The 12,834-nt window shown below is 41.5% G+C and overlaps 1 protein-coding gene across 4 annotated transcripts in view; it reads left to right on the top strand.

Annotated features, from left to right (window-relative positions):
• Positions 1-12,834, top strand: part of c2cd3 (C2 domain containing 3 centriole elongation regulator) — a 149,694-nt gene that overhangs the window by 101,606 nt on the left and 35,254 nt on the right. For all 4 annotated transcript variants that reach the window (XM_041199609.1, XM_041199606.1, XM_041199608.1 and 1 more), the window contains 3 exons: positions 1,505-1,643; positions 4,994-5,058; positions 5,707-5,909. In XM_041199609.1, coding sequence (XP_041055543.1) covers positions 1,505-1,643; positions 4,994-5,058; positions 5,707-5,909 — 407 coding nt within the window. The remainder of the gene's footprint in view (positions 1-1,504; positions 1,644-4,993; positions 5,059-5,706; positions 5,910-12,834) is intronic.

Below are 12,834 nucleotides of genomic sequence, written 5' to 3' on the forward strand. Positions count from 1 at the left end.
ACATTCTGCAGCTGGTGACGTTTCCTGCACATGTGGACATCTAGGACATCAGGAGCGTTCACAACTTCCCACATATTACAGGACACACATTCAACACGACCAAGCTGTCCTGCTATGGCTTCAACTTACTTTTTTTACATTTATTTTATTTTGGTTTAGGCTTCTATTAACTTTATTTTACTTGGTCCTACTTAATAAACCTTACCAAAAGTACAGTTCCTACTTTAGTTTAAACCTTAGGAATAGAATAAACCTTAAATATTTGCTTGATACTCCCCAGATACACACCAAACAACTAGCTTCTTTTCCAGCCAATCATATTACTTCCTTCCTGTGATGTCTCAGTTCTTTTTCATTCTCCTTTTGAACTTAGCTTGGGCTGGTTCCGAACAGCTGATGACAGATCCGCCTCTCCCAATGTTCTTCCCAAAGGTGAGTAATGTAGGCCACGCTCCCTGGGCTGTATTTATTCTCTCCCCGCTCTGTATATCTCCCAGAGGTCCACCTCTCCAACTGCTCTTCCCAAAGGTGAGTGATGTAGGCCTTGCTCCCTGGGCTCTATTTATTCTCTCCCTGCTCCGTGCATCTCACACTGATCCGCCTCTCCGACTGCTCTTCCTGAAGGTGAGTGATGTAGGCCGTGCTCCCCCAGCTGTATTTATTCTTTCCGCGTGTTTCTCTTCCATGTCCCTTTGAAAATGAAACACTTCTCCACTTATCTAAAAATGTAAATTTCATTCATATCGTATCTACTGACCTCACCCTATCTTTACTCATCTCCATTTTGAATGCTTGTTTTACAACTCACTTCTTGATATTTTAAACCTTGCAGTCTACTTGTCTCTAGTTTAATTAAGTTAGCTATACACACAGAATCATACATGCATGCGTGCCCACACACAAGCCTGCTTTAAAATATCTCAATACTATTAGGAAAATATTATAGTTCCTTGACAATACAAGTATTTCATATTTTAACAACAGGAAGAAAAGCTAAAAAGTACAGTATTTTGAAATCCAGAATGACTGTATTTGGCCTCACCAAAAATAGTTAACCTGTCTTTCACTTTCAGATGTAAATTCTCACCACTGTGTGCCCACATATTTCTGTTCTTGTCAGTTGTGAACTACAAGGAAATTCAATTGATAACACACAGTACAATGACCTCTGTGACGTTTTAGCAGCCGAAGAACAAGGATTATCAAAAATATTATAACTGAAGTTGCTATATATATATATATATATATATATATATAATGGTCAGAATCTGTATTTGGTCATGTAAGCACAAGTGCATTAAAATGTTGAATGTTTATTATCTGCACTGGTCACTTTTGGATCTTTAGCTAGCCTTTACAGGCAGTTGTTTGATACAGAATTAAGTACAAATTTGCTTTTGATATTGTGATATTAGTTGGCATTCAATTTTGTAAGTCTTAACAGTATCAACTTCATTTTATTAGTTCTACTGCAACTTTTTTATTGTGGTGTTTTTTTTTTAAGGATGTCCCTTGACAGAACAAACTGGTGTTAAACCCAGTTGTTGTGTGTCATATGCTACACCAGTCAGTTCTACTCCTATAACAACTCATCTGATAGAAAATGCATACAGCCCTGTTTGGAACCACCAACAGCAAACAAGGTATGTATTGCGTGATATTTCATGATGCAATTATAATCACGTTTTTAAGAGAAATAAGATAGCACCAGTAGTATGAAAGAGTAACAAATTCCCCAAATCTTCATTGTAAATTGACTAATCTCATGTTGCTCCACCAGGATTACTACTCCAAAACAAAGCCTGGTTCCTATATGCTGTTATGGAGCAGGAGTAGACCACATGGCCCATCAAGCCTGTCCTGCCATTTAATATTATGGTTGACCTTCAGCCTCACTCCACTTCCCTGCTTGCTCCCCATATCCCTTGATTCCCCAAGAGACCAAAAAACTGTATATCTCTGCCCTACATATTAACAAATAGCATCTACAACCCTCTGGGGTAAAGAATTCCAAAGATTCACAACGTTTTGAGTGAAGATATTTCTCTTCATCTTATTCCTAAATGATCAACCCCTTATCCTGAGACTGTGCCCTCATATTCTAGATTCCCCAGCCATGAGAAATAACTTATGAGTGTATACTCTGTCAAGCTCCTTCAGAATCTTCAAGCCCTTTCAACCCTTAATTCAATAGGTCAGATTCTGTTCTGTACTCTGAAATCTTCCATCTTTAAGTAGTGGAACTGAAATTTTGTTGGATCATTTTGTTGTTCAGACCGAAGCTACAATGTCATGAAATCACTAATGTAGCACCTTCAGAATTCCATTCCTAACTATCCAATCATAGCCAGAAAATTACTTGCATTGGATTCTCTTCCGGCTCCTCCACCGTTTTCCCCAGGGGTTCCCCAAGGATCTATCCTTGGCCCCCTCCTATCTCTTATCTACATGCTCTCCCTCAGTGACATCATCCAAAAAATACACTGACAGCACCCACTGTATCTCACCGCCAAGTCTCTTGACCCCGCCATTGCTTGTCTGACATCTAGTACTGGATGTGCAAGAATTTCCTCCAACGAAGTATTGGGAAGACCAAAACTACTGTCTTCAGGCTGATCTTGTCCTCATTACAGACTCCATTTCCATTCCACCTTTATGCCTGACCACTGTTTGAGGAAGAACCAGATATTTTGGCAGCCTGTCTGACCCCGAGCCGAGCTTCTGACTCCCATATCTGCTCAATCACCAAGGCTGCCTGCCTCACCTCCATAACATCCGTCTCCGCCCTGCCGTTGAAGTACTAATCCGCAACTTTGTTCATGATTCTAATGCATTCCTGATCAGCCTCACATTTTGTACCCTCCATAAATTGAGCTCACCCAAAACTCTGCTACCCACATCCTAACTTGCACCAAGTCCTGTTCACCTCTGTGCCTTTAGCTGCCTAGGTCCCAGACTCTGGTATTCCCTCTCTAAACCTATCTGCTTCTCTAGTCCTTTAAGATACTCCTTAAAAACCTTCTTCTATCAAGCTTTTGGCCACCTGTCCTACATGGCTCAGTGTCATATTTGTTTGATAATGCTCCTATGAAGTGCCTTGGAACATCTTATTATGTTAAAGGCACAATGTAACTGCAAACTTTTTTTGTTTTGTACCTCATGGCAATAGCTCTGACAGCCTCTTCTTAGTGTAGCAAGACACAGAAACAACAAGAAAAGCGTGGACAGTAATACTTAATCTTCAGTTTCTGCCCCAGCCATTTTCAAGCAGTTTCCATGTAACTAGACTCATGGTAGCCTTTGGGTGTGGTTCAAGTTGAAAATTTCATACACGTGTGCTGATACGACATTCTCTTATTTTTCTATATAAATGGAGGGAGATTGCAGAACTCGTACAGAGGGATCTGGGTGCCTTGGTACATGAATCACAAAAAGTTAGTATGCAGGTACAGCAAGTGATTAGCAAGGCAAATGGCATGTTGGTGTTTATTGCAAGGGAAATGGATTATAATAATAGGGAAATTTTACTTATTTGAAAAAAGATATTACTGCATTAGAAGCAGTACATAGAAGATTCACTCAACTCATTCTGGGATGAAGTGCTTATCTTATGAAGAAAGGTTGAACAGGTTGGGCCTATACCCATTGAAGTTTAGAAGAATGAGAGGTGATTTTATTGAAACATATAAGACCCTGTGGGGATTTGATAGGGTGCATACCAGGAGGATGTTTCCTCTTGTGGGGGAGGCTAGGGGACACAGCTTAAGAATAAGAGTCTCCCTTTTAAGACAGAGATGAGGAAATTTTTTTTCTCTGAGGGTTGTTAGTCTGTTGAATTCTCTTCCCCAGAAAACAGTGGAGGCAGGGTCATTGAATTTATTCAGCACTGAGTTGGATAAATTTTTAATAGACAAGAGAGCCAAGGTCTATGGGGGCAGAAGGGAAAGTGGATTTGCGACCACAACCAGATCAGCCATGATCTTATTGAATGGCGGAGCAGGCTCAAAGGGCTGAATGGCCTACTCCTCCTTCTCTTGCTCCTAAGCCCTATGTTCCTATAAAAAGGGTTTAATTATAGAATTTAGTGCTGAATTGATCAAGTAAGTTCACTTCTGGGGTTCAATTTAATTTTGTCTCCAATTTGAGATGTTGGAAGTTTATTAGGAGCAATAGCAAAACCATAAAGCCAATTCTAATTGACTTTTTGGATGGCTCAATAACTTGTGAAAGTGAAGCAAGAGCATAATTTTTGGAGGAAAGTAAGATTTCTTTTGAGGAAGGATGTTCCCATTTTCCTCAAAAGGAAAACAACTAGGTTTAAGAGAGCTGCAAGGAACTCAGTTGGATGTCAGGTCCCATCAACCAATGTTACATGACGTCTTGTCATTGCAGCTTCAGTTTGAACAACACTGAACAGATCCACCAAAATTTGAGTTCAATTGGAACTGCTGAAAGATCGAAGATTTGCAAATACAGAACAGAACCTGACCCTATTGAAACACACTAGATGCACAGTTGAGAGGCCCTCAAAATAAGGCATTTATTTTAATTTTCGTTTCAACTTTTCTCAGTTCAAGGGACTGTTATGCAGCAATACGAGCACTCAGAGAAAATTTTGGCTTTGCTTTAGAGGTAAAGTTTATTCTATTTCAAGCTATATCAAATGTCACATCAGGAGTGTTACTTGGTTGTGCTCCATTCAGCATAGAAAGCAGCAGATACTACAGTTACCTTGTTCATTTCCAGAGAATGGGAAGTTTCTTCTTCCATACTAGTTACAAAACTAAACTGAGCATCTGGAAACGTCTTTGTGTGAAGTGACGGCAGAGAGAGATGAGTTGTGGGGAAGTCAGAGAGAGAGAGAGAGCAGTGACTTCTGCTGTTGAGATGAGGGCCATTCATTTATTTAGATGGGGGATGAACTACATGAAAAAGGTGAGTAGAACACTGATTAATTTTGTTGTTTGCAGTGACTTCCATTTATGCATTGCAGGCTGCCCAAAGAGTTATTACTGGACCCACAACAAACTCTGGTTTTCAAAGTGTGGCATAAAGCAGGTAATGGCTTTAAAATGTAGTTATATTCTGTTTATCTGTTTAAGTTATTATTCTGTTCTTTAAAACTTATTCTTATTTATCCTCAAGTTGCTACAGAAATGCATGGGACAGAATAAAAAATAAATTAACATGAGTAAATAAGCCAAAGTTGTTTGCAATCCATGAAGTACTTAACCAGAACATGCTGAAGTGTAATATACGCTGTAAGGCTGGGTGGATGCAGAATGCTACAAACAATGAATTGAAGTGAATCTCATCCATGCACACTCAAGTAAAATTTATACATTAATCTGGTGGTAAACTGGAAAAAAGGTGCAAGTGAAAGAGGAGTCAATAAGTAAGCAAATAAAAGGAAGTAGCTTAAAAAAATAGTCATGCAGAATTGTGAAACAGCACAGCCCAATGAAGTACTCTGTGAGAAAGTCCTGGTTTCATCTTCAATCATGCTGAGTCAACAGACCTTGAGTGGTGCACTGAAACGGTACACTTTCCCACACTGATGCACCAAACTTGAATCATCAGAAGGGGAAGGTTCTTTCCATGGCCAGTGAAAGCACTTAAAGTGTAAATAATAACAAATTCATAAGGCTTTTCTCATTACATCAATGCATTATCAAATCTTATTAAATGCTGTGCTTTGTGTCCTAGATATTGACCGGGTTATAGGGTTTGCCTCTGTAGACCTTTCTGCTTTATTATCCGGATTCCTATCTATTTGTGGCTGGTACAATATCACTGACTTTAGTGGTCAATGCCAAGGACAACTTAAAGTAGCAATCACCCCATTGGAGAACATCCATCACCTGAGAGAGAAAAGATGGACCCAAAAGCACAAACAGTCAGCAAGTTCCGTAAGTATCGTTTTATTGATTTGGTGGCAGAAAGTAACGCTTGATTCTGAAGGTACAGGTTGAGATAAGTAGTTGGTCTGAATATAGATAATTCCCATTCACCACAAAAGTAGTGCAATAAATTAGCATTAAAGCATTACTGTAGGCTGTTAGAAGATAAGTTCACACCTGTGATTCCACATACAGAAAGTTCATAATTCACCTCTATGGGGATATGGTGGATCTGAGCTAACATCAGAGAATGGAGTAACAAGTAAAGACTGGTAAAACTGGAGCTTTTTAGAAATTTTGTACAGTTCCTTTCACAGTAGTCACTAAAACTATAGGAAACTCAGCAGCATATTTACACAATGCAAAGTCCCGCAAACAACAGTCAGAAGGGTGGTGCATCTGGAATAATCTACCCCAGAGAGCTATGGAGGCCTAGTCTTTGCGTATGTTCAAAGCAGAGGTTGTTAGATTTCTAGATACTAATAACATCAAGCAATACAGGATGATGTGGGAAGATGGTATTGAGGTAAAAGATCAGCCATGATCCAGTTAAATGGCAGAGCAGGCTCAAATGGCCAGATAGCCTACTCCTCCTGCTCTTACATTCCTAAAATTATCAGTTTTAGTGATGTTGCTTGAGGGATAAATGTTGGCCAGGGAAGAACTCCCCTGCCATGGAATCTTTTATGTCCACCTGAGAAGTCTTAGTTTAACGTCTCATCCAAAAGATAGTGCCTCCAAAAGTGCAGTATTCCCTCAGTACTGAATTGAGGTGTCAACTTAGATTATATGCTCAAGTCTCTGTGCTGGGACTTAAATTTTAATTGGTTGAATTAGCAGAATTAGTTGAGTGCAGTTATGCCACCTTCGTGAACTGCTGCAGTCTTTCTGATATACGTACACTCGTTGTGCTGTTAGGAAGAGAGTTCCAGGTTATTAGCCCAGCGGCAGTGAAGCAGTGGTGATATAGTTCCAGGATGGTGTGTGGCTTAGAGGTGAACTTGCAGGCCCCCATGCATCTGCTGCTCTTATCCTTCTAGGTAGGAGAGATTGTGGGTTGAAAGGTGCTGTCAAAGGCGACTTGGTGATTTTCTGCAGTCTGATAGTTTAGCAACAGTGGAGAGAGTGGTGGTGATGAGGTAAATCTGAGTGTCTTTAGTATACATGTGAAAACTAATGTAGAAGTGAAATAGGAAGGGCCTGAGGATAGATTGTTGGGGGGACCACCCGAGGGAACAGTGTGGAAGTGTGAAGAGAAAACATTGCAAGTAATACTCAGACTGTGATTAGGTAACTAAGAATAGAACCAGGCTAGCGCAATCCCACCCAGCTGAACAACAGTGGAGAGGCACTGGAGGAGGATTTGTCAGGATAGTGTTGGTTGCTGAACGTTTCTGTTAAAGAAGTCGTCTTAGTCTTCTGTATGTTAACAGCAAGTCTTTATTAACTACTTGTAACTATGTACATATTTACAGTAAAGGATACAGGCATGGAGCTATCCCCACCTTAGGCCTTAACCTGTGGCCAACAGCATACTGACCCTAGCTCTAGGTCATGTGTCTTCTTACATCACTGTGTGGGTGGTACTCAGGCCCACATGCACCTTTTGTGTGCCAGACCCCCCTCCTACAGGATTGTGTGGTCAACTGTCAAAGGCTCTAGACAAGAGGGATAGATTACCTTTGTCACAGTCACATAAGATGCCATTTGTGATTGACTGACATTGAAATTGATATTAAAATGGCCACATGGGAACAAATAATTTTTTTCATCTGATTTATGTTCCAAAGGAGCCATGCCAGCTACTATGAGGGTTAGCTTCCAAGCAGTGCCAATACAATTATACTGCACATCTGCAAGCTGCTGAGAAGGAATCCCAAACATTTATTTGTGGGGATCCACCAGTAGTTGTAAGAAAAAGCTGATTTCATGTGATCTGCGTAATGCTTCTCAACTTCCTCTAACAGCTTTGTTATACTATTCTTTAGGTACAAGTTTCATCATACTATCTGTGCACATTGAGTCTCAATATTGTACTCCTCAGTACCATCCAAAAAGCTAGCACAAATGGCTTAATTCCAAGAAGCACTGTTAGTTTTATTTCCAAATTGTCTTTAGTTTACCAACCTGTGCTTTATTATTCAATCCTGGTAAATTCATGTGTGTTAGTGATTCAATTTATGTTGGCATGAAGGTCATTTTAAATGTATTTTGATGTTTATTGAGAAGTGGAGTCTTTCGCTGGGGACCTGAAGCTCCTCTGTCAGTGAGGAGATGCCTCAACTGAAAACATCTGTAGGAATTCTTGTTCTTTGAGAGCGATGGTTGCCTCAGGAAATTTATCCAGCCCCCTGAAGAAACCTATGAGAACATTACATGTGCCACCTGAAAGGGTTATTAGGTTCCTGTGAGGATCTTATCTTTACTCCGTATCTCCTTCCTTATTTCCCGTTTCGTTTTTTTTTTATTCATTCTCGGGATGTGGGCTTCACTGGCTGGGCCAGCATTTATTGCCCATCCCTAGTTGCTCTTGAGAAGGTGGTGGTGAGCTGCCTTCTTGAACCGCTGCGGTCCATATGGTGTTTGTACAACCACAGTACTGTTAGGAAGGGAGTTCCAGGATTTGGACCCAAAAACAATGAAGGAACGACGATATATTTCCAAGTCAAGATGGTGAGTGACATGGAGGGGAACTTCCAGATGGTGGTGTCCCTGAGTTTCTGACCTATTTGAAGAAAATTCCTAGAAGGAAGCCAATATTTAATTCAGATATCCTTGCTTCTGCAAGCTTGTGTGATCCACATGGGAAAAAGCTTCCTCTGGCAGTTTCTGTATTCTACTTTATCACCAGTTATGATATGTGTGTCCAATAGAAGTTGGTAGTCTGGTAAAATTATTCCAGTGCGAGAGGATATCTTGATGGTTCCACAGGCTGGGAATGGGAAAAGGAAGCATTAAGAACAGCTCTCTTTCTATTCTCTCCCAAAGGACATGAAGACACATTTGTGTTTTTCTGTATGATAGCTATGTTAAATGTTGCTTTTAGGAATGTAGCCATCTAATTCCTCCATCCTTTTGAGTTGTCATCTTCCTAATTATGTTTTTGTATTACTGTATTTTTTTGCCATTAACCTTGCTAAAGCCTTATTAGCCCCAACACAGAGCTTATGTTACCAATATCACATTGGTAGATTTTGTAGTGCAGAACTTGAGTATTGCTGAAAAAAAGAGACATGCTGTCAAGGCTTTTTGTCTTAAACTTAGGACAGCTCTCAAAAAATTACCAACTTTAACAGGGAAACAACAGTTTATATTGCATGAGAAGAGTGCTGATTGGTTGGCAAGTGGGCTCTGATTGGTGGAGATGTTGGCATGGAGAATGCAGCATGAAACAGTTCAAATTCAAGCCAGACAGGTCGACTCTGGTCAAGGCATTGCCCTGGGGAATGAACCAGGGAATGACTGTTCCCTAAGCTTCTGTTGAGTTGAACAGGGTGCTGAGTGTGGAAATGTTCCTACTGCCTGCAAAAAACAGGGCCCTGTGTGTGAATATATGTGGCTTCTAGCATGCGTAAGTGAGCCACACAATGAGCCAGACTATCTATCTTAAATTGGTTTTCAATGTAATTCTTAGCACAATCGGGATTGACACGATGGGTTTATTTGAATCTGTCTTGCAGAAATAGTGCAACTAATCATTCACAGTTATCTTGTTCACAGCAATTTTTAATTGTTTAAAATGTATTTGGTAGACTTGATTAATCTCTTGATTTGAAGATTATTTCTTTGTTAGCTTATAGTGCTGACATTGCAAATGTTAAATTTTGTGTGAACTGATACACCAATGGTCTTGTGGCCCTCTTCAGAGTATCAATATATTTTGACGGTAGTGTACATAAAATTGTATACACTATTTCAATGTGGTTTACTTATGCACTATTTATGATTAAAATAACTTCCCTCATATTATCATTACCCAATTAGATAATGATTGGATAATGAAGGATAGATATTGGCAAGGACACCCTCACTATCATCACTACCATCACTGAATCTCCCACTATCAACATCCTGGGGGTTACCATTGACCAGAAACTGACCTGGACTAGCCATATAAATACTGTGGTTACAAGAGCAGGCCAGAGGTTAGGAACCCTACAATGAGCAACTCACCACCTGACTCCCCAAAGCCTGTCCACCATCTACAAGGCACAAGTCAGGAGTGTGATGGAATACTCCCCACTTGCCTGGATGAGTGCAGCTCCCACAACGCTGAAGAAGTTTGACACCGTCCAGGATAAAGCAGCCCGCATGATTGGCACCACAATCACAAATATTCACTCCCCCCACCACCGTGGCAGTAGCAGCAGCGTGTACCATCTACAAGATGCGCTGCAGGAATTTACCAAGGCCCCTTAGACAGCACCTTCCAAATGCATGACCATTAACATCTCGAAGGACAAAAGCTGCAGATAGATGGAAACACCACCACCTAGACGTTCCCCTCCAAGACATTCACCATCCTGACTTGGAGATGTATCGCTGCCGTTCCTTCACTGTCTCTGGGTCAAAATCCTAGAACTCTCTTCCTAACAGCACAGTGGGTGTACTTACACCATATGGCCTGCAGCGGTTCAAGAAGGCAGCTCACTACTACCTTCTCAAGGGCAACTAGGGATGAGCAATAAACGCTGGCCCAGCCAGCGAAACCCACATCCCATGAATGAATACAAAAAAGACTGCAAGTCAGTATTCGATTAACTTGTTGGTAAGCTGCCAGCCTTTGTTCAGTGGTAGCATTCTCATCACTGTTGAGAAGGTTGAGACTTGATGATTTGATCTAGGCTAATGTTACAGTGCATTTCTAAGTGAACGCTGCACTGTTGACAGTGCCATTGCTCAATAAGACATTAAACTGAGGCCCTGTTTTCTCTCCTGGGTGAACATAAAAATCTCCTGGCATTATTTTGAAGATTAGGACAATCCACCCTGGTGTCCTTGCCTATATCTGTCCCTCATTTTCCAATCATTATCTGATTGCTTTTTGCAAAACCTTGCAGTGCACAAATTAGCAGCCATTTTTTTTTGCATATTACAAATATGACAACACTTTTTATGGCCAATCAAGTCTTTTTAGTGCTTGGAACATTGAGATCATGAAAATTGCTATATAAATGCAATTTCTTTCTTTATAGCTAGTTCATATTAATTGTCTATGCTCAGGCCTGATCTTGTCTGAGCTCAGCAACCAAGCATGATTGAATTGTGTTAGTATTTGGGTGGGAGACTTTCCAAGGAAGAACAGTTGGTGTGGTTGTTCTTGTTTCCTGTTCCATTGTACATTATGGTGCACATACCTGCATTAAAATCCTAAGATAAAAGCAAAAAAACTGTGGATGCTGGAAGTCCAAAACAAAAACAAAAATACCTGGAAAAACTCAGCAGGTCTGGCAGCATCTGCGGAGAGGAGCACAGTTAACATTTCAAGTCCAAATGACCCTTCAACAGAACTAAGTAAAAATAGAAAAGAGATGAAATATAAGCTGGTTTAAGGTGGGGTGGGACAAGTAGAGCTGGACAGAGGGCCAGTGATAGGTGGAGATAACCAAAAGATGTCACAGACAAAAGGACAAAGAGGTGTTGAAGGTGGTGATATTATCTAAGGAATGTGCTAATTAAGGGTAGAAAACAGGACCAGCAAGGTACAGATAGCCCTAGTGGGGGTGGGGTGGGGTGAAGGAATCAAAAAAGACTAAAAGATAAAGATAAAGCAATGGATGGAAATACATTTAAAAATAATGGAAGTAGGTGGGAAAAGAAAAATCTATATAAATTATTGGGGAAAAAAGGAGTGATGGGGAGAAATCGGAAAGGGGGTGGGGATGGAGGAGAGAGTTCATGATCTAAAATTGTTGAACTCAATATTCAGTCCGGAAGGCTGTAAAAGTGCCTAGTCGGAAGATGAGGTGCTGTTCCTCCGGTTTGCATTGAGCTTCACTGGAACAATGCAGCAAGCCAAGGACTGACATATGGGCATGAGAGCAGGGTGGAGTGTTGAAATGGCAAGCGACAGGGAGATCTGGGTAATGCTTGTGGACAGACCGAAAGTGTTCTGCAAAGCGGTCACCCAGTCTGCTTTTGGTCTCTCCAATCTAGAGGAAACCGCATTGGAAGCAACGAATGCAGTAGACTAAATTGAGGGAAGTGCAAGTGAAATGCTGCTTCACTTGAAAGGAGTGTTTGGGTCCTTGGACGGTGAGGAGAGGGGAAGTAAAGGGGCAGGTGTTACACCTTCTGCGGTTGCATGGGAAGTGCTGTGGGAGGGGGTGATGGAGGAGTGAACCAGGGTGTCCCGGAGGGAACGATCCCTGCGGAATGCCACCGCGGGGGGTGCAGGGAAGATGTGTTTGGTGGTGGCATCGTGCTGGAGGTGGCGGAAATGGCGGAGGATGATCCTTTGAATGCGGAAGCTGATGGGGTGATAAGTGAGGACAAGGGGGACCCTATCATGTTTCTGGGAAGGAGAGGAAGGTGTGAGGGCGGATGCGCAGGAGGTGGGCCAGACACACTTGAGGGCCCTGTCAACGACCGTGGGTGGAAAACCTCGGTTAAGGAAGAAGGAAGACATGTCAGAGTAACTGTTTTTGAAAATGGCATCATCAGAGCAGATGCGATGGAGCAAAGGAACCGAGAGAATGGGATGAAATCCTTACAGGAAGCGGGGTGTGAGGAGCTGTAGTCGAGGTAGCTGTGGGAGTCGGTAGGCTTGTAATGGGTATTGGTGGAAATTCTATCTCTAGAAATTGAGACAGAGAGGTGGGATCAACAATTTCCAGTTCACTGGCCCCAACCGCCTCCTCTTCACCATGGACGTCCAATCCCTCTACACCTCCATCCCCCACCGGGATGGTCTGATGTCTCTCCGCTTCTTTCT

The sequence above is a fragment of the Carcharodon carcharias genome, chromosome 11 (assembly GCF_017639515.1).
Source record: "Carcharodon carcharias isolate sCarCar2 chromosome 11, sCarCar2.pri, whole genome shotgun sequence".
NCBI lineage: Eukaryota > Metazoa > Chordata > Chondrichthyes > Lamniformes > Lamnidae > Carcharodon > Carcharodon carcharias.